The sequence below is a fragment of the Corvus hawaiiensis genome, chromosome Z (assembly GCF_020740725.1).
Source record: "Corvus hawaiiensis isolate bCorHaw1 chromosome Z, bCorHaw1.pri.cur, whole genome shotgun sequence".
Classification (NCBI taxonomy): domain Eukaryota; kingdom Metazoa; phylum Chordata; class Aves; order Passeriformes; family Corvidae; genus Corvus; species Corvus hawaiiensis.
In genome coordinates, this window is record NC_063255.1 from 10,445,928 (window position 1) to 10,465,519 (window position 19,592).

General features: G+C 41.8%; 1 protein-coding gene across 1 annotated transcript; it reads left to right on the top strand.

The window, feature by feature from the left end:
- The first annotated feature begins 7,235 nt into the window (after window positions 1–7,235).
- On the top strand, window positions 7,236–19,212 carry CCL28 (C-C motif chemokine ligand 28). The gene is made up of 3 exons (XM_048290537.1): window positions 7,236–7,377; window positions 17,529–17,655; window positions 18,404–19,212. Exons 1-3 carry the CDS (start codon window positions 7,314–7,316, stop codon window positions 18,558–18,560), a joined length of 348 nt encoding a protein of 115 aa, XP_048146494.1. The 5' UTR covers window positions 7,236–7,313; the 3' UTR covers window positions 18,561–19,212.
- Window positions 19,213–19,592: the final 380 nt, after the last annotated feature.

Consider the following 19,592-nt stretch of genomic DNA (forward strand, 5'->3'; position numbering starts at 1 on the left):
GGTAGTGCAGGGAGGTCTCAGTCACTAATCATTTTAGATGTTGTGTAACAGTAGCTCAATCTGTGCCCAAGTAGTCTTACAATATAAATAGTTTGGTTTATACCATGTAGGTAACATTTTACTGTAAAAATATGAAAATAGAAGAAGTGATTCTAATCTTGTTTTTAAAGAACAGACCTTATAAATGTAAACTAGAACTAATGAATGCAAATTATTAGTTCTTTTTTCAAATTGTTGGCATTCCCATACCCCATGGACTTGTGAAATTCATGCTTCTGGTATGCCAAAAAAAGAGAGGCCAGGAATAATCCCACTTTTTGTGCTTTTTCTTTAAATTCATGTTAAAAAAAACCCCTTAAGTATGTTTTCCTGAGACAGTGGCTTCATGGAGAATGATGGGGAGGATCTATATCCAATTCATGCATCATTTTACTGTTCAAAAATGTGGTCTCTCTGTGTCCCATTGTTGGTATAGTACAGCCTTTTTCACAAGCATGGCAAATCCGATTTTTTCCAAATGAGACAGTAGAAATTAACCCAACTGCAATCCTGTATACTGTGTTTCATCATAACATATAATGGAGTAGCACAGTGAAGTTATTTTGTTATTCCCATTCTGAAAAAAACCAAAAAGGACAAAAAAAAATTGAAAATGGCATGGGGAAGAAGCTGTTTTGGATGACTGCTCCTTGCATGGTGAGTTTCCCCACTTGTGCCAAGCTACCTGACAGCTCCAGAGACACAATGGGCATTGATAGGAAATTTATGGAAAGACAGAGTGAAAACATGTTTTGCATTGGGCCACACGGCCTGTTTAGAAAGGAAAAATCCTTCATTAGTGTCACCCTCACATTTCTTAGCCTGGGCTATAGAAAGCGTAAAAGAAGTCTTGGCCTACACTGGGCTTAAAGGAGCTGTGAATTCAGCTCCAAATGAAGAACCAAGTATGCTGTGTGAGACTGACGAGTGCATCACAGCCTCAGAGACCTCAGAGTTGTGAGGGGACAACTACCTGTTACCTGGCAAACCTGAGGTCATGTGAAGTTGTATAAAAGCCTCAGTGCTAGCTAAATAACAAAAATGTAACATGAGGGCATGGTGCTTTATAAAACAAAATGTAATTTCCTGGTATAAACAAGGGCTGCAAGAGATTCAGGGTTCAGGGTTGGTAATGACTTCACAAGCTGCTGTCACAGTCAGTGAATTTGGGTCAGAAAAAGAGGTAGAATCGCATTTGTCCCCTGTAAAACTGGTGCAAGGCTGCTGTTCGCCACGCATTGCTGCCATGTACTGCACGTGCTCCACACACACTTGTGTTGGTATAACCTTGTCAGCGGTTATGTTTGCACTGTCCTGCGTAAGCCTCTCTGACTGTAAACGTGCGTAAGACCAGAACATTTCTGTGTTTATTTATGTTGGTAGAAAAGAGCACCAACCTTTTTAAAAAACTTGACTTAATGCATTTCCATTGAACATTTGTCACTTTGTGTTATCATCCCATGCATACGATGTTGGGTTTTAAAAGATAGGGAGATCAGAATAGATGCTCAGGATACATTGTGTCCAGGAAGACAACTTCAAGTTTTTTAGGACTCAGGAGAAGCAGGTTAGAAACAGAACATCGTGCTGATCCAGACCACTGAAATGCATGGGCAGATACTGCCTCTGTAGGGCATGAGCTTTCACATGTTTGTGAGTATACCTTCTGTCCATCCCCTATTTTGGTTTTTGCCTTTTGGAATCAAAATCACAGACTCACTTCCTCATTCAAAAAGTCATTTAAGGCCTAGGACAAGAAAACCCCATCCAAAACTTAGGGGTACCTGGTCTTTGGCATTCAGCTTTGTCATGACAAAAGGCAAAGTCTCTTGGGAGGTAGAGTTGGAAAGAGGCTGTGAGGACATTGACGTAATTGTCATTATTTTTTATTTGGTTTCAAGAAAAACTAAGCTATGTAGTCAAGAAGATATGTTTATTTTTTGTCGCAATGACCGCCACTGACCACTGCCCAGGCTAGCTCCTGCGGCGTGCGACAGGAGTGGGGAGCAGCTGGAGGCTCTCGGCTTTAAAGCTGCTCCTCAGGAGTTCAGCTCTGCCCAGGGGAGCTGAAGCTCCAGGCACAGTGGCTGTCAGCAGTCCCGACGAGGGAGAGGATAAAAAGTAGCAAGGAGGCTTGCCACACGGGATAACCCAAGTTTACCGGCAACAACCCCCAGGAGACAAGCCTGGAGCAGCTCCAGGGAACCTCTTATAAAGGGAGGTGTCACAATGGGGATGGCTTAACTGGGGACCAATAGAAATCTCTAAGGGAGGGATATGGACGAGGATAGACATTTCCTTGGGCCAATAGCCTCAAGCGGAGGAGGGAAAGGGATCACATGCCCCAATGGGGCATCGAGGTTTAGGGGATTTCCAAAGGGGGAGGTATCTAGAGGGGTAGGGTCTCGGGGGATTGATGGGGACCACATAAGGGTAAATTGGGAGGTTTCAGATGATGGACACTGGACCTTCGGGAACAACAGGAGGGGTTTGGGTGATTGATAGGGAAAGAGCTAGAACAAGGGGAGGAGAACAACCATGTAGGGAGCACCGGGGGAGAGGCTTGGGTCTGGGGGAAACCAACTGGGAATAGGAGTGGGGAAGATAGGGATGAACCATTGGGGTACAGAAAACTTATATAAAAATACAATAAAGGTATCGCATCACCACAATTTTTAAAATAATAAGGAAGCATGCAGAATTACTGGTCTTTGTTCTATTCAAAGTCACAAATCCCAATGTACTTATTTCCTGCTTGTGCATCTCAGCACCAGGTTTTCTCCTGAGCCAATCAGCCATGGAAAACATCTGCCGTTCTTTCTCTTCAGTACCCATCTTGTGGTCCTCTAAATTATGATTATTTTTTTTAAAAACAGAGATTGGGAAAGGGTCTCCAGTTTGTCCTTTTGCTCACTGCCTCAATAAATTAGGTCCTTCTTCAAATGCTGCATAATAGTGTGCCAGCCTTAAATGTCATATTGGATGTATGGAAAGGGTTTATAATTTGGCTATCTCAGATGATGGGAACATGCCATTAGAAGCCAAGATTTCCAGTTCACCATCAATAATGTACTCTTTGGCAGTCCTGAAGTAAGTTTCTGAGGTGAATCCCAGGGCTCTGCTCAGGGCTGACTTCCCGGAATGGTTCAACATCTGGAACATGATGCTAACACAGCATTATATCAAATGGTACTCCTTGCTTCTCCAGTAATTGTTTTCTGAGCGTGTGCCTCTCTAGTCTGCAACATTTTCATGGCCATCTTCCCTTCAGTCTGTTTCATTCCTTCAGAGAGGAACAGAATCACAGAACTCGTATCAGCTTCTGTTTTCTCACAGTTCTCACTTCAGAGAGATTTTCAGTTCTCTTTTGAATGCCAATCAGCTTCTCATCTCTGTTAGCACCTGTGCCACAGCATTCTCTCCTCCTCCTGTGGTTTGGCCTCCAAAGCACTGCCCTGTGAGGAACGATCCCTTTTGCTGTGTACTAGAGGTAGAGGTTTTCTCTGTGCTGTTTCCATTGGTGATGATAATTGCTGCCACAGGAAGAGCTTAAGTCCATACAGCCACCTCCAGGTAAAATGCTGGGGGGTGTATTTGTGTCTGTCTGTCTGTCTGTATGTGACTCTCTGTGTCAGCTGCTCCAGATGGAATTCAAAATACCCATCATAAACAGTTTACTGAAATGGACAATGGGAAATACTAGGTATTTCTCTGAATTTTAGCACTGCAGTCAGAGCTGGCACCTTTGCCTTCTTGGTCTGTAAAGCCCAAAATACCAGCACAAAAACCTGCATCTTCTTCCAAAGAACTCAACTTTCATCCTATTCTGTCAAAATTTAGTAGTCAGGGAATGGGAAGACCATGCCCTAAGTGCCAGGCAATAGCACAGAGACAAGCCTCTCAGCAACCCCTGCAAGTGCTGCAATTCTGTGCACCAGAGAGTCCTGGGGAGGCTGAGCACAGCAGGAGCATGTGAACATCATCTGTGTCACATTCACCTGGTGGAAGGGGAATGAGCGCTCCAGTCCCTTCTCAAATATCTTCCCTGTTTTATGTACCCATGAGATGTAGTGCTGAGTGTAAGACAGATCCCACTGAGGCCCTAGCTGGCTGCTGGGGAGCTTTCCTGAGGTGTAGGTGTATCCATACACTCCCTCTTGGGCAGACAACTGAATCTGGCTTGCATATTGGAATTGCATATTAACCACTAATAATTTTCACAGCTCAAAGTTTTCTTCTGGACTCTTTTTTTTCCCCCACAGTAAAGTACCCACAGATAAATTTCTGATACGCAGAAGGCTGAATGAGAGTTATGCAGACCATTTTAAAGTTGGGGGCTTATGGTAGGCACAGGGTCAGCTGATGCAGTCTAGAACAGGGGACATCTGAGGAGGCCACAGTTTCGGGTTTTGATAACCACATAAACAATTGAGACATTGCTAGGAAGTCCAAAGTATAATTGTAAATCATTGTGAAATCTGTCCATTCATCATTTAAGCCAAACTAGAAAAAAAAATTATTACTGTGAGTTGATTATTATGATCATTTACAGAGTAATAGGAAGTACTGTGATAAGCCTGTTGCATCTATCAATGTGTTAGAATTGCTCATCAAATTAAGTCTTCCTGGAAACAGTAAAGATCCCAAGTTGTTTTAACATGAATTATCCTGCTTTAACAAACTGGACTTAGTCTTCCTCAGCAATCAGTACTCCTGTTGCAAAAGAAGATTGTTTGCAAGGAAAGAGTGAAGGAAGGAGCATTTACTCTTGCCTCGGCTTGAGTAACTGGAGAAAGGTAAATATAACTGAGGGTGTTACATTACTGTGCACACTGAAGTAGAAGTTACAATCATTAACCTCTGCTTAAAAACTGAAGGCTCAGATTAAACGATCTGTCAGTTTTAGCCTTGCTAGCCATTCTACTTTCACAAATAAAAGGTAGAAATTCACAAAGGATTAAAACAAGCATTTTCTTTGTTTCTCAGGATAGAAGAATGACTAGCTTCTCATTTGTAACAGTTTTTGCCTGCAAGTTATTGCTTTGATTTGAGCTTTGAATGCAATCCAAGTCAATAGGTCAATAAAACTCTTTGCCTTCTTTCAGCTATACTTGTAACTAATGCCACTGTCAACTCAGCCCAATTCTTGGAAAAGAATTTCTGGCTAACTTCTTCTTCCTTTGTGAATTGGATGGCTGCCTGCACATTCATGTGGAGCCATAGCACAATATTTGCTATTGTTCTCTTACTTTGTTTTTATTTTTAATTTCTCAGTCTCATAAATCAGCGTTGTTTCCTCAGTTTATATTTTGTCCTGTTCCAATAGATTTAGCATTTTAAATTGTTGACACATTATATAGCCTCCATAAAGCGGGAAGCATGTTCCGGGTCTGACACAATCCTAGTTTCTTTGCTGCACTTTCACGTTGAAGTAAATGGGCATTGATTTTATTCTGTACCTATAAATGACACCATGAACATAAGACAGAGGAATATGAGATATAAAACTTGAGCTCAAGCTGAAAAAAGTAAGTTTTATTCAGTGTATAGTTGCTTGTTGCCAGCAGCAGAGAAAATAATACATAGATACCTGTATTTACTCTGTGTTTTTGAGAACATGGGAGGTGTGTGTGTGAGCAACCTCTGGGGAACACTTAGAACTTGTCATACAGGAACAGGTCTTAAGAAACGCAGAATGCTTTGGTTCTTCTGTCATCCCCATCACTACTACAGCTCCCTGTACGCCATACTCTTGCTGTGGAAAGACGATTATAATCTGTATCATCCCATGTGAAGCATTTGCCAGAACAAGCTAATTAATTATCTGCAAGGAAACAAAGCATCCTGGCTTGCAGCATCAACCAGACACTGGAATACAAAATCTAATTCTGACAGAAGCTGCTTCTTTAACATGTTACTCCAGTAGCACCCATCTGACTGTATTTCTTTTAATCTAGTTTGTTCCTCTTCATGCTACTTTGAAGAACAATAATGCTGCTAATACTCTTGTCCTTACGTAGGTTCAGGTTAATAAAGATGTTGTGGTCTGTCTTAGCTTTGGCCAGGGTGGTTTAGCTTTTATGATACAGATTTTTAATTTTAATTTTTAATTAAATGGTGACAATGAATCAACTTGCTGATTTCCCCGAAATCATATTTAAAGAACACTCGTCTTCTACTCTCTTTCATTTTAACAGTAGACTTTCATCAAAGTGTAGTAGTCTGGATTTTCCCATGTCTCTTATCCTGGTAGATAACATTGACTAGCAGAAACCAACAGCTATGAAGAAAAACACTGATAGCCAGAAAGGTTGATTGCACTTTATTAACTTATTATTAGATGATATTGCAAAACCACTGTTGGGACAGTGTAAGTATAGACTAAAGTCCCTGAGGTTAGCAATTTCTTCTACCTTGTGTTCTGAAAATTTAGGAATAGTAAGAATGGTGTAATGAGCCAGAGCAAAGATGAGCTTGGTTCAACAGTCTAGGAAATTCTCAGATGGATTTTTCTAGCTCACCCCTGGGAAAGGTCAAAGCAGGCAGCCTGCACTGCACTGGCAGGGATGGAGTACAGCAGCAGCTTGCTACCCTTACAGCCACAGTGCTCAGTTCAGACTGAAACCACACAGTAATTTTTTTAGGGGTTTGGAAGCTTTGAAACAATCCTGAAAGCCAAGTGTGACAGGAGTAACATGGTCCTTACAGACTGAAAATTCATAGGTCAATGAACAGAGCAAAGCTAGCGCAAGGCTGGGGTCTCCCTGAGGTTGTACCTGTTTGTACTACAGCAGGTTTGGCCCACAGCAGTTCACGTGTAGCTTCCATGGAGTTGACACCTAATAGCAGAGGAGTTTTTTTCTTAATCCTTAATCCTGCGAGTACTTGTTTCTGAAGTACTCCTACCCTGCAAGTCTGTTGCTGAAGAGCCTCATCAGTGAGGAGGGCTGCGGGGATCTGGCTGTAAGGCAGTACCATCTTGGGGAACTGTGTGGAATACAGCCTATCTTCCCATCTGGCAAAACACTGAACCACACTACAGGTGTGAGGAGAAATACAGGTAAGAGGTGGAATACAGGTGAAGGTGTCTACAGGTGAGAGGAGGAATCCTGCTGAAGTCCAGAGTGCCACACAGGACGGAGCCGACGCCAAGCTGCTGCTCAGGGTGGGGCTTTAACGCACGTTCATCCCCAGCAGCCAGCGGGTAGGGTCAGGTGTTAGTCCTGCAGCTCACCGCCTGATCTGTGTCTGTGCTCCTGCAGCTCCAAGGAGGAATGGATGTGAAATTTGTCACTCTTTTGGTTGTTCTAGCAGTCACGGTTAGTCAGACGTCTGAGAGTAAGTAAAACTGTACTTCATCTATCTCTATACTTTAATCTTTTCAAGAAAAAAAGACCTGAAGTGTGGCTACACGGAACAGTGTCTGCTTGAGCCTTTGCAGCTCTACACAGGACCAGAAGTGATAACATAAAGGTCTGTGCTGCTTTTCTTCAGAAAGTCAAACCTGGCTGCCTTGACTGCACAGAGCAATTGGCATTTTCAGTGGAGTCAGGGCTTAACCTGAGAATTTTGTCTGTAAACCTGATGTTTCCACAACAGGTGTGGACAGGTTATAATTCTGTGAAGTGGCTAAGCAAGGAAAAGTCATGTGAGTTATTTGTCATAGGAAACGTATCACGAAAATTTTAGCTGCTTAAGGTGTAAGACCTTTAAAGCAGTGATTTCCTGAGGGAACACCTAGTAAAATGTCAGTATTTGTTTAAAGGGATCTCTCAAGTTCAGGTGTAAATTCCTCCTTTACAAGCTTCCCAGAGGAAATATGTTTAGGAAATCACTTGGTCTTTTTCCTTTAAAGTGAAGTTGCCCTGGGTGGCAGAGGTTTCAAAAAACTTTTTATGACAAACTTCAAGTAACTGATTTCTCCCAGCAGAACTTTGCTGTGCATTCAGTGCAGCATGTCTCAAGGATTCAGGAGATCAAATAACACTTGAAAAGCAAACTTAACTTTAAACTTAAAATTTATTAAAAATTTTTGAAAAACAGAACAACTTTAAAAGTTTTCAAAACCAACTAGGCAATGCTGTACTTGAATTCTTAGTTTTTCTTTGTAAGTTTTTACTGTAAAATAAACTGTGTTCACAGAGAAGGTAACTCAGATTCTGGAGGATGATCCTTTCTCAGGCTCTATTGGCTTAAGTAGGATTAGGAATTGTGGAATTCTTTGAAGATTTAGACAACACAGGGAAAAAATCTGCCTTAAAATTCTATTCTGTTAAAATGGCCACTGCACCTGCTGGCATAGGAAGGCTCTGCAAGTGCTTTTGTTCTAGATATATGATCTGGCCAGTCAGCAAGGTCTTGCACAATAGCACTGACACGTACATGCACAGGTCAAAGTAAAGGTTCTCTTAGAATAGCTCTTTCACACTGAACCACCTGACACAGGGGAAATGCCTTTACCACCTAACTTTCCTCATCCAGACATGCTCCATATTTGGCTACAATACTCAAATGGCAGAACCCACAGTAAAAATGAGAAGAACTGCAGGTGGCTAGCTGGGCACAGGCACACCCTACCCTGAGCTGAACCAGATTTGGGCTTAACCCTACCTGGGCTTACGCTTCTTAGGCTCACCATTATGCTTCCATTTATTTCAGGGTGACAGTAGATATACAAGTAAAATTTGGGCTCGTACATGTAAACTTGCAGAAGTTTCCTTTGCTTATGGATGTGAATTAGTAGCTGTTGAGAGAGGCCAGGAAATCCATCTGTTGGCCAAAATCACACCTAGCCACAGGCTTAAACATGGCCCAGCCAGGCAAGGCCAGAAAACAAGATTGAGGTATTCTGTAGAGTGTGATGGGGATTTCCCCCTCCACAACCTCCACCCCTCTACCCCCATGTCCCAAAATATAATTAAAAAGAAGTTTTTGCAATTTTACTTTAAAAAACCCTGATAATCTTCCATGATCACATCTCAGTGCCAGGGATTTACAGGGTCCTACACCTGCAGTGAAGGGGGCAGCACTGCATGAAATATGCAGCAGGCTGGACAATGGAGCTTATTCCAAAGATTGTTGGTTTGAATTTCAATTTGAGAAGACAGAGTTCTCTTCTGGAAGCTCCTACATGTATTCATCCTGAAGATATGAAGAGAGAAATACACATACAATAATAACATCCGCACCAAATGTTTGATGCTACTGCATAGGAATAACAACTAAATAAGACTGTCTGAGACTTCCCAAAGGAGTTATCTGGAGTTATCCTACTGAAGGTACTCCAGTAATGTTAGTCTGGTCTGTGCAGTGTGGGAGATGGGTTCCCTCTTTTCAAAATGTGTTGCTTTATAGAAACAAACCAGATTTATATTCACATGACAGCTTCTTTTTGCATCTTAATATGAAAGACATTGTGATGTTTGTTTTTGCTAGGGACACCAGAAATTTCCCCTTCTGTTAAGGTAGTAGATATTACTGGGTTTTTGACTACATTAGTATTACACTCTGTTTTGCCAATTTTCAGCCTGCATTTCCTTGATGCTCTGTAATTCAAGAACCAAGGATGTTGTATGGAGACAGACAGCTTGCAAACTGATCATGATTTGATGGACAAAGACCCATATGAAAATCCTGACTTGTATGAAATAGACATCTATCCATTTCCAGTCAGCCTTCCAGCTTTGAAAATGTCCATATTAACAGCAGTCCTCATAGCAAAACAGGAAAAGCATCACTGCATAGCTTCATTTGTATTTATTCTTTATATAGCATGCTTTATATATATATATGTATTATTGTTTATGGTTATATGGTTATAGCTTAGAACCCCTTCCATCTTTTTTTAAACTCTGTCTCCAAACTGTGCTTTAACTGTGTGTATTACCATGTCAAAATAGTAGGACGCATTAGAACATTTTTCAGCATTTGAGTTCACCTCTCAAATCCAGCTATTAAGCAACCTCCTTAGTTTTTACAGACTATGTCTATGCTGCATTTGCCAAGAATCCTAGCATCCTTCTTTGCTCACCTGTCAACCAGGATCAGAGCCTTCTGCATAATGAAATAGTTATTGGCTTGCTTTAGGTTAAGCTGAAAAAAACCTGCCTTGATGTGCTGAACTCTTAAAATAGCCTCAAGCTTGTTTTAAATGAGAGGAACACTTTCTGATAGCTTAATGAAATGAGCGCTAAATAAGCTGCCTTACAGTAGTTACTATTAAGTGTAGGTGATGTGATAGTAAATTTCCCTCCAAGAGCAGAGCCTGGATTCTATGTTCATAAGCCAACAACATGGGACTAGTGAAACTCGTCTGTGGAAATGGCTGTATTGATACCAGAGCATATCACACAATGTTCTGAATAAGCGAGATGTCAATCTGATTAATCAGTGCAAAGTTGTGTGGGTTTTCTTTCCAGATGTACAAAGCCTACTTTGTAACCACAAAAGAATTCCACTAGGAAACACCTAATGCCTGCTGCTAATAGCACAGGTGTGCCAAACTTGTGCAATGTGTGCAGAGGTTCATTCATGGTGAACTTGAGGCAGGTCTCACATTTCAACATAGAAACATAAAGTGCCTCAGATTTATGGATCTCACCATGGAAGAGAAGCATTCCCTCAGACCACACAATGTGTTGGGAGAACCCAACCTGCTTGATAATGTTATCCATACTTGCCGGGCTCCCTTAGTTTGTGTAAATTCAAGAACTGTCCTGGTAAAAGAACAAATACAGCACAGCCTTTCACTCAGCAGTTCATGGGTTACATGCAGTTCACAAAGGTCAGCCAGGTGCTCTGCCAGCAGTACTGACAGGATGCTGTGTGCTGCCAGCAGGATCCAGGAGGGACCACCAGAAGCCTGGTGAAAACACTGACTGCTGGAGTGAAACTTGTGAAGAGTTGCACAAGTCCTGCCTAAGGCAGTTGGGTTGGGTCTGGAGTGGAGGGAAATGGAGAAAGGAAGGAAAAATGTCTTCCGTACTGTTCTTGCTTAAAGCACAGGGATTTCTTTATCATGTTTAGTCAAAAAGACCAAAATGAAACCAATAGTTAAGAGCAAGTACAGGGGTTGGGGACACAATGGCTCCACCACTCACCATCTATTTCCATGTGGCATCATCTCCTCTTTTTTTCTCTATCTGGCCCTCCTTCATGAGGCAAAGACCTGCCCTGCTGTGTTAAATTCTCTATGGAGGAGGCTGGCAGAACCACTAACTGCCATGTCTTTCCTTACCAGTGCTCTGCCCTCCCCCTGCCCAGTCCCACCTGCCTGAAACTGCAGTCAAGAGCAGTACAAGAGCCCAGCATGCTCCCGCTGTGTGCCACAAGAGGGCTCTTCATCAGGCACGACAGTTCCCCCAAAAGACTTGGCAAATCTTGGAATATCAGCCTGAAACTGAAGAAGGATGGAAAAGTTCTTTGGGGCCCCAGAAGCCGCGCATGCACCAATAATTGTTTTTAGTATTTCTTGCCTGAACCGTAAATGACCAGCCTCCTCTGGCTGATTAACATGTGGCTCCCAAGTTTGAGCATGACAATGAAAAAAATAGAGCGGAAGGGTAAGACAAGTTCCTAGGGAGTAAATTTGGTCAGGAAGCAGATAGGAAATGGAAAAAGAAGTTTAGGCAGTCAAAGAGATTTGATAATGATCCACTAAAATGTAAAGACAGATGTAATGGACAGTACTCATGGAGGTCTTGTTCCAGGAGAGGCTTTATTTTCACTGCGCTCCATTCCCAAGTATTGCACTTCAGTCATAGAATGGTTTATGTTGGAAGGGGCCTTAAAGATCATTCAGTTCCAACTCCTTCTGTTCTGTGCAAGGACTATTTCTCTGGCTGGTTTTTTGGGGTGTTTTTTGTTTGTTTGTTCGTGTTGGTTTTTGGGGTTTTTTAATGAATGTGCTAAATAACTTTGAAAACAACAGGTCATTCCCTGGAGTTCCCAGGGAAGAAATACCAAAATAGGTAATATCACCTGCTGAAATAACAACAGATAACAACAGAGGAATCCCTTCTGTCCCAAGGTCCACCACTAAGCTTGTCAGTCCTTTCAGCAGCTCCTTTAGCTTTAGGAGTCTCAATGTTACACAACAGGTCTAAATAATTTTTGGGTGAGCTGCTGTGTATTTCTTACTGTGCCACTGAGTGACAGAGACGAATGAAATCAGAAGCACCGAAAAAATCCCATTGACTGATAAATGGCACAAAAAAGGCCATTCCAACATCCATGTGCAAACTCACAGTCCTTTCTTTTTAACCACTGTTTAGATTAACAATTACTAATAACCCTGATCTAATTGCTGAAACCACAAAAGACCATGGCCCTGGGTTGGGCTGAAATGGTTAGCTTTGCTTATTACCTCCTAATTTCTTCCCACTTGCAGGATTAGAATGAAATTATAGTAACAATGGAGCTGCAGGATGGCTCAATGCTCCATGAGAGCAGCATCAGCTCTCCCGGGCTCTGGGGAAATAAAGGAATTCCTTGGCTCACTGCTCTCATTCTTCACCCACAGGAAAAAAAAATCACTTTTAAAACTGACTTCCATGTAAAAAGGTACCAGTTATCATAAGTGCCTCTGTCAACAGAAGGTTGCTGGTGACACTTTCGTGTTCTCCGACAGAAAGACCCTCATGCCATGCATTCATCTATGATCCACAGATTGTCTATTTTCCATCTTGTAGCTGTGCTTTCATACACATAACAAAAATACAAAAAAAATATTTAAAGGTGACAGCTTCTTTTTCTTCAAAAAACCAGTGCACATCAGAACTCCTCAATGAATACATACCTGTGAAGACAAGAAAGCCTCCCCAGGCACATACCTCTAATAAAAAGTACTAGCAGACTCTCAATCTCCCTAAGAAATTCTCTTGCCTCGTTAGCAAGAACATAAGCACCACTCATTTACATTTTATGCAGAATTTCAGCCTGGTTTCCGTTGAGGCATTCCCCAATTTCACACGAAGCCTGTTGCTTGTGTTTATGCTGCAGGGCACAGCTTTTGTACAGCCGCATGGGTTGGATGTCAGTGGCATCCAATGCTCCAGGTCAAAGATTGACTGAGCAGAGGGTGATTGAATTGCTCTAAAACGGCAACTCTGGTCATGTGAGTGGTGTATGAAGGTGGAGTTCTAAACAAGTTGCCAAAGGATGCAACTCCTGTTGGTTAAGTTTGTTGCAAAAGGGCAGCCAGTCAGCAGTGCCCAGCAAGACACACACAAGCCCAGCTGGATGCATCAGGAGTTTTGCTTTATTCTCCTTGGTTGAGCCTGTGTATATTTTTCCTTACAAAGCTATAAAAGTACATCAGTATTAATTTCATAATTTTCAGTTACAAAGTGTACAAATGGCTAACATGGTGCTATATAGTGCATTGTAAAGTGCAATGCTGATAGTTCAGATCTGAGTATCAAAGCAAGTGATGTATAGTATTTAAGTATATGAAGTAGGATGAGGGAAAGATATAGTAGCCAAGCATCAGCAAAACCAATTGAGGAATAGTTCAGGGGACAGCTGGTTCTCCCTAATACCTCTGGTAATACTCAGCCATTCCACAGGAGCTGGTAGTACTGGTCTTGCCAAGTATTTTAGTTTACTAGACCCCAAAGAAGTACAGAACTAGACCTCTCCAAAAAGCACAGCAGGCAAGTTTAAATATAGAGTTTAAAATAGATAGATAGAGTTTAAAATATAATTACTCTTCCTTAAGTTTTTTTCTGACAGAATCCTTCTGTCAGGAGCTGGCTGGCAATGACAAAAGTTTATAATTTAGTTTTACCAACTCTACCTTGAGGACCCAGAAAAAACCTTAAACTTAGTGATGCTCAATGAGCTGAATTTCCATTTGTGAACATCAATTAACTTGCTTCCTAAGAAGTATGCTGTTGAAGAGAGAAAAACAAAGAACAATGGGGAAATAACAGGTAACATTCAACACTTAATTAGTCCTTCTGCAGCATATGATTATTTATAGCCCTCCTCTCTGGGTTGCTGAGGAGACAACTGCTGGGCCAGCTTCTGCCTTTCCCCCTCCCTTCTGACTGTGAGATCCCAGGGCTTTGTCATCACGCCCACGGCTACAAAATGCCCCTGCAAGCAGCAGTGGGCAATGTTATTGCTCTCCAGCGACTGCAGCTCCATCGCTGGCTGCTCGAGCTCACTGCTACAGCTGTGCCAGCATCTGTTATTCCAGCATTCAGCAAGCACTCTTCTAAGGTGCAGAGCACACAATTGTCTTGCTTACAGGAAAATTTTTAAACACACTTCTTATCTCCTGCTTACTGAAGCTGAAATTGATTCTCTGGCTTTTTTTTCTAGTTCATGACTCTTGTGTTCAAGGCTAAATGATTACCTAGGGAAAGCACGGATAGGAAGAAAAATGAAAACAAATAGGAAGACTCTCTCCCCACTTCTCCCACATTAGTTCAAGGTCTGAGACACAGGGGTCCTTGCCGTGCTCACTTTGAAGCGTGGGTTTAATACTGAGACCTTCATCCTAGATAAATCCCTGAGCAATACAGCTTTGCTTGTCCTTGAACTGATGGAGGAAATCCCTTTTAGAAGATCTATTTCTGTGCTAGCACAGAAGAAAATCAAACCTCAAAATGTTAGTATTTATCTTTAAAAATAAAAGCCCAGCTAGATTTATGATCTGCTTTTTAAAGTTCGGTGACATTTTATTTTCAAAATGGTAATAGCAAACAGGAAAAAATCTGCAGGAGATAATTCCATAGTGAAGGCACATTCAATCCTGGGAGCCCTTGGGGTAAAAGAAAACACAAAGCCGAACAAGAACATTAATAATTTCAAAAAGATAACAAAAGATAATGGGCCTGATTTGACCTCAAAAGGCAGAGCTTTTAAATTATACTCCTGACAGTTCCTATGTCATTAATGTTGGTGATCCACAAGTAAAAATAAATCTTTAAAAATTACTTTTATAGAACTGTAACAAACCTTTACATACACATGCACAAGGAGGGGTAAAGGAAACTGTTATTTAAACAACTAAACCACCAATCTCTCTTGTGGGAGAAACTGAAAAGACAGTATCTCACCACAAAAGCTGTGAAGATAACTAGCCCTTGACAGCACTCCGAATTGCCCTTCCACTCAGGCGTGCAGCATGGGCAGCAAACAAGAGTATGATGTGTGGCTGCAGCTGCACTGAGCTCAGGGACATGTGCAGGGTTGGCCCATGTCACTGCTGTGCTGCAGTTGAGGGATATGGGCTTTTCGGAAGAGCAGGCTGGAAGGCAAGGAGAGGGAGTTGGCCTTTATGCAAGAGGGCAGCAGGAGTGCACTCTGCCTGGGGATGGGGGACGAGCTGAGAGCTTACAGTCAGGATTAGTGGGCAGACCAACAGGAGTGACATGGTAATGTGGGGGTCTGCTATAGACCTCCTGACCAGGAAGAAGAAGCTGCAGCCTTCTTCAAACAGACGGAAAAATCCTCATATTCACAGGCCTTAGTCTTCATGGGGGGACTTTGACTATGCTGAGATCTGCTGCAAGGGCAATACAACAGTGCTCAAACAATCTGTAAGTTCTGATGTGCATTGATGACATCTTCCATGACAAGTAATCCAGAAACTGGCACAGCAAAACACTCAGCTGGACGAGATACTTGCCAACAGGGCAGACCTAGTCAGGGGCCTGAAATCAGAGGCAGAATTGGCTACAGTGTCCATAAGATGGTGGAGTTTGGGATTCTAAGAGAAGTGAGCAGGGCAAAAAGCAAGATGGATGGCCCTGGATTTAATAAGAGCAGATTTAAAACCTCTTCAGAAGTTTGAAAGAATCCCATGGAATACAATTCTGGATAGAAGAGGGGTCAAGCAGAGCTGGCTGATGTTCAACGGTCAACCCCTCCAAGCATTAGAAAGGTCTGTCCTGACAAACAGAAACCCAAGCAGTGTGTCAGGAGACCTGGCTGGATGTGCTCAGAACTTTTAACTGCACCAGAATGTAAAAACAATGTGTGGAAAGCAAAAACAAAGGGGTGGAAGCAGTGCCAGGTGACCCAAGTGGAGTAGAGAGTTCTCTGATAATGCAGGAATAAGGTTAGGAAAGATAAAGAAAAAGCTGAGCTGGAGTTGAATCTGTCAAGGGATGTGACATGTGACAAAATATTCCACAAGTACATAAATAACAAAAGAAAGAGGAGTGAATATGAAAACCCATTGCTAAATCAGACAGAGCAACTGGTGACAAATTACATGGATAAGGCTGAAGTACTCAACACCACCTTTGTCTTAACTCTTTACCATGCAAACTGGGCTTCAAGAATCCCAGGTTCCTGGGACCAGAGGGAATGTCTGCAGCAAGGGTGATTTGTTGTCAGCAGCGAAGGACCAAACTAGAGACCACTTCTAAAAACTGGACACATATAAGGCCACAGGAGAGATAGGATGGGGCACAACCAGTGCTGAGGAAGCTGGTTGATGTCATTGGGAGGCCACTGTCAGTTACCTCTGAACAGTCATGGCAACTGGGAGAGGTTCTTGAAGATAGAAAGCAAGTATTACCCCTATCTTCAAGTAGGGCAAGAAGGAGATCCAGAGAACTATAGGCTGCTCAACCTCATCTCAGTCCCTGGGAAGGTGATGAAGAAAATCCCCTGAGAAAGCCTTTCCCAAGATCTGAAGGACAAGACAGTCATCAGGAGTGGTCAGCATGGATTTATGATGGGGAGATGATGCTTGACCAATGTGGTAGCCATCTCCAGTAACATGACTAGCATATTGGTCAAGATGAGAGAGATGTGTTTTGTGTACCTTGACTTCAGGAAAGTCTTTGATACTGTCTCTTGTAATACCATCATAGACAAGCTGACAAAGTATAGGGTAGACAAGTAAAGATTGAGGCAGATAGAAAACTGAATGAAGGACCAGGTTCAGAGTGTTGTAATTGGTGCCACAAACCCCAGAGGTCAACATGGTCTTCACTAAAGACCTGGATGATGGAACAGAATGTGCCTGTGGCATGTTTGCAGATGATAACAAACTGGGAGCTGTAGCTGATGTACCACATGATTTTGCTGACATAGAAATGGGCAGAGAGGAAGCTCATGAAGTTCAACAAGGGGAAATGCAAAGTCCTGCATCTAGGGAGAAATGATGGGAGGCTGGGGGCTAGTAGGGAACAGAAATAGAAGTCTGATTGGTTTGTCTCTTGTTTCTCAGGAAATTCCTCCAGGGCTTCATAATGAGGGAAGGGGCATGAAGACATGACTTGCTTGGTCACAGAATGGCTGCTTCTCTCATTAAAAGGAGTTAATTAAGCTAACCACATTATCAGGGGCTGAGAGCAAAGCTCAAGCAGGATGCAGAGACCAGATGTCCCTGCTTGAGCAGGGGGCTGGACCAGATGACTTCCAGAGGTGCCTCCCAACCTCAACCCCTCTGTGATTCTGTGCAGTCAAACTATGACTTGTCCCTCTCATATCTGTGTTGTTTCTAACATTGCTATTCCTCTTTTTAGCTTTGTTTCCTGGGGCCTTTGACTGTTGCACGAAAATTTCAGATGAAATTCCGAAAGGAATTCTCAGAAGAGTGGAGAGGTTTGAAATCCAGAAAGCTGATGGCCTGTGTCACCTAGAGGCTGTTATGTAAGAGATATTTTGTGTCCTTCCCTGTGAAAGGGATACTGCAAGTTAAAATCTATTAGGCAGCATTTAAATAAGTAGAATCTTGGAAAGCTAACACAAATTCAAAAACTGACATTGTATGTGATTTAAGAATTGTCCTTCCTTGTGCTCTTTAAACTTGATTGTTAAAATTTAATTCTTTTTTCAGTAATAATACTGAATATTATTCAGCCTTCATTGACACTTGCTTTATTTTTAGAACTGAGAAATTACTCATGCACCTTAAGATTTATCTGCTTTTTCCAATTATTTATCCCCTAAAAACCTTGCCTAAACTCATTAAATCAGCTTTACTTTCGCAAATAAGCTATTTCTATTTTTTTTTTTCTGGTACAATGTCACACTGTTTGGATTAAATTGGTACATTTTCTAGACTTTTGCATGATAATCATGACAGTCAATAATTATACAGTGGTCTGCTTATTTATTGGCCATAGAAATGTACTGCTTTGCACCGTGGATCTTTTTGCACTGAAGTAGTAAAGCTTTTTTTCAGATTTTGGAATGTAAGTTTAATAATGTAAAACTTAGATCTTAGCATATTTGAAACCAAAAGAAAAAGTGAATAAATACAGTATAAAATATAATTTAAGATGAACCAAGTCCAACTTTGTGGTCTTCATAGGTGAGTGATAAGTATGATGATTTTTAAAAGCTGGGATTTTTACTTTTTTTCTTTGAAACTGACAACCATTTTTTTCTCTGTCAGTCTCCACATAAAAGGCAAAAAGTTCTGTGTGAATCCATGGAATAGAAAAGTCAAAAAAATGATGAAGAAGATGAAGCACAAGATTCACAGGATCAAATCTCATTTTAGAAAGCAGAGAAGAATCAGAATTACCAAACAGAAAGAACGGAAACAGTAGCAAGATGAAGCAAGCCCCATGATGAAGATACTGTGGCATAGGGCACCGCAAGCAAGGATACCATATTTTACCAGTGATGGATGATTGTTGCATTAAAATAACTTTTCAAATCTCTATGTGCCAGAGAAAGCAGAGGCAGAAAACATCACCTGTACTCAGAACGATGCTGATCAGATTATCAGACAAATGACAAGGTGTTCCTGGTAATGTCTTGTAGCAAGTGCTCACTGTACCTCCTGGATCTTTTGGCAGACTTAAATCTTCCTCTTTCTCACCCTGCCTTCATCGCAACCTCCCCTGTGATTTCTGTTTTAACATACTGTTCCTTCACATTCCTCCATTTGTTTCCAGTCCTATCCTTGGTCCTTATTCTTCCCTGTCTGCAATCATCTTCATGCTGTTGCCTGTTTCGTTTATATTCTTCCAGTCATTAATCTTTCTTTTTTCTTCATCTTACCTAGTTTTACAAACACAATTTCAGACAGTTACAGTTTAAGTTTGCCAAAAACATGTCTTTTACCTATTCCAAACAATCTCTGCTCCCAGCTGTTACTATTATGAAATGTAATTTCAGTGATAATATCCAAGCCTGTCCATAGGACTCAAAGTGTGGCATTCAGAGCTATGCAATAAAGATCATCCTACTGCTTTTGTTTGTTCAGTTCCCTACTCAGATCCTTCAGATGGGTCCTTCCTACTCTCTTTGCTGAATTTCTCATAATTAGGACTGAAGTTTACGTGTGTCCCTCAAGGCCTTTTTTGAAGACTAGCAGTGATGACAGCTTGGCCACTCCATAGCCTCTCTTCCACTGCACAGCACTGCCTTCTCCTGTGTGGCACAGTCCTGATTTCCTCCCTGCTTCCTGGAAACTTCCAAGTAATTTAGTGTTTTCACAAAGACATCTCATCAACAGCACCTCTCCTCACAGACACGTACACAGAAAGCAGCAAATGAGGAGGGAGACGAGAGGTTTTTAAAAGAGTAAGTGCCATAGAATGCATACATCTAGTGAGCCAAAAATACTTATAGCA

What these genes read in the sequence shown, in the direction of transcription:
- CCL28 (XM_048290537.1), top strand. Translation starts at nt 7,314, where the DNA reads ATGGATGTGAAATTTGTCACTCTTTTGGTTGTTCTAGCAGTCACGGTT. An exon ending in GGTTAGTCAGACGTCTGAGA is followed by an intron (nt 7,378 to 17,528) that starts GTAAGTAAAACT and finishes TCCTCTTTTTAG; the next exon opens with CTTTGTTTCCTGGGGCCTTT. An exon ending in TGTCACCTAGAGGCTGTTAT is followed by an intron (nt 17,656 to 18,403) that starts GTAAGAGATATT and finishes TTTCTCTGTCAG; the next exon opens with TCTCCACATAAAAGGCAAAA.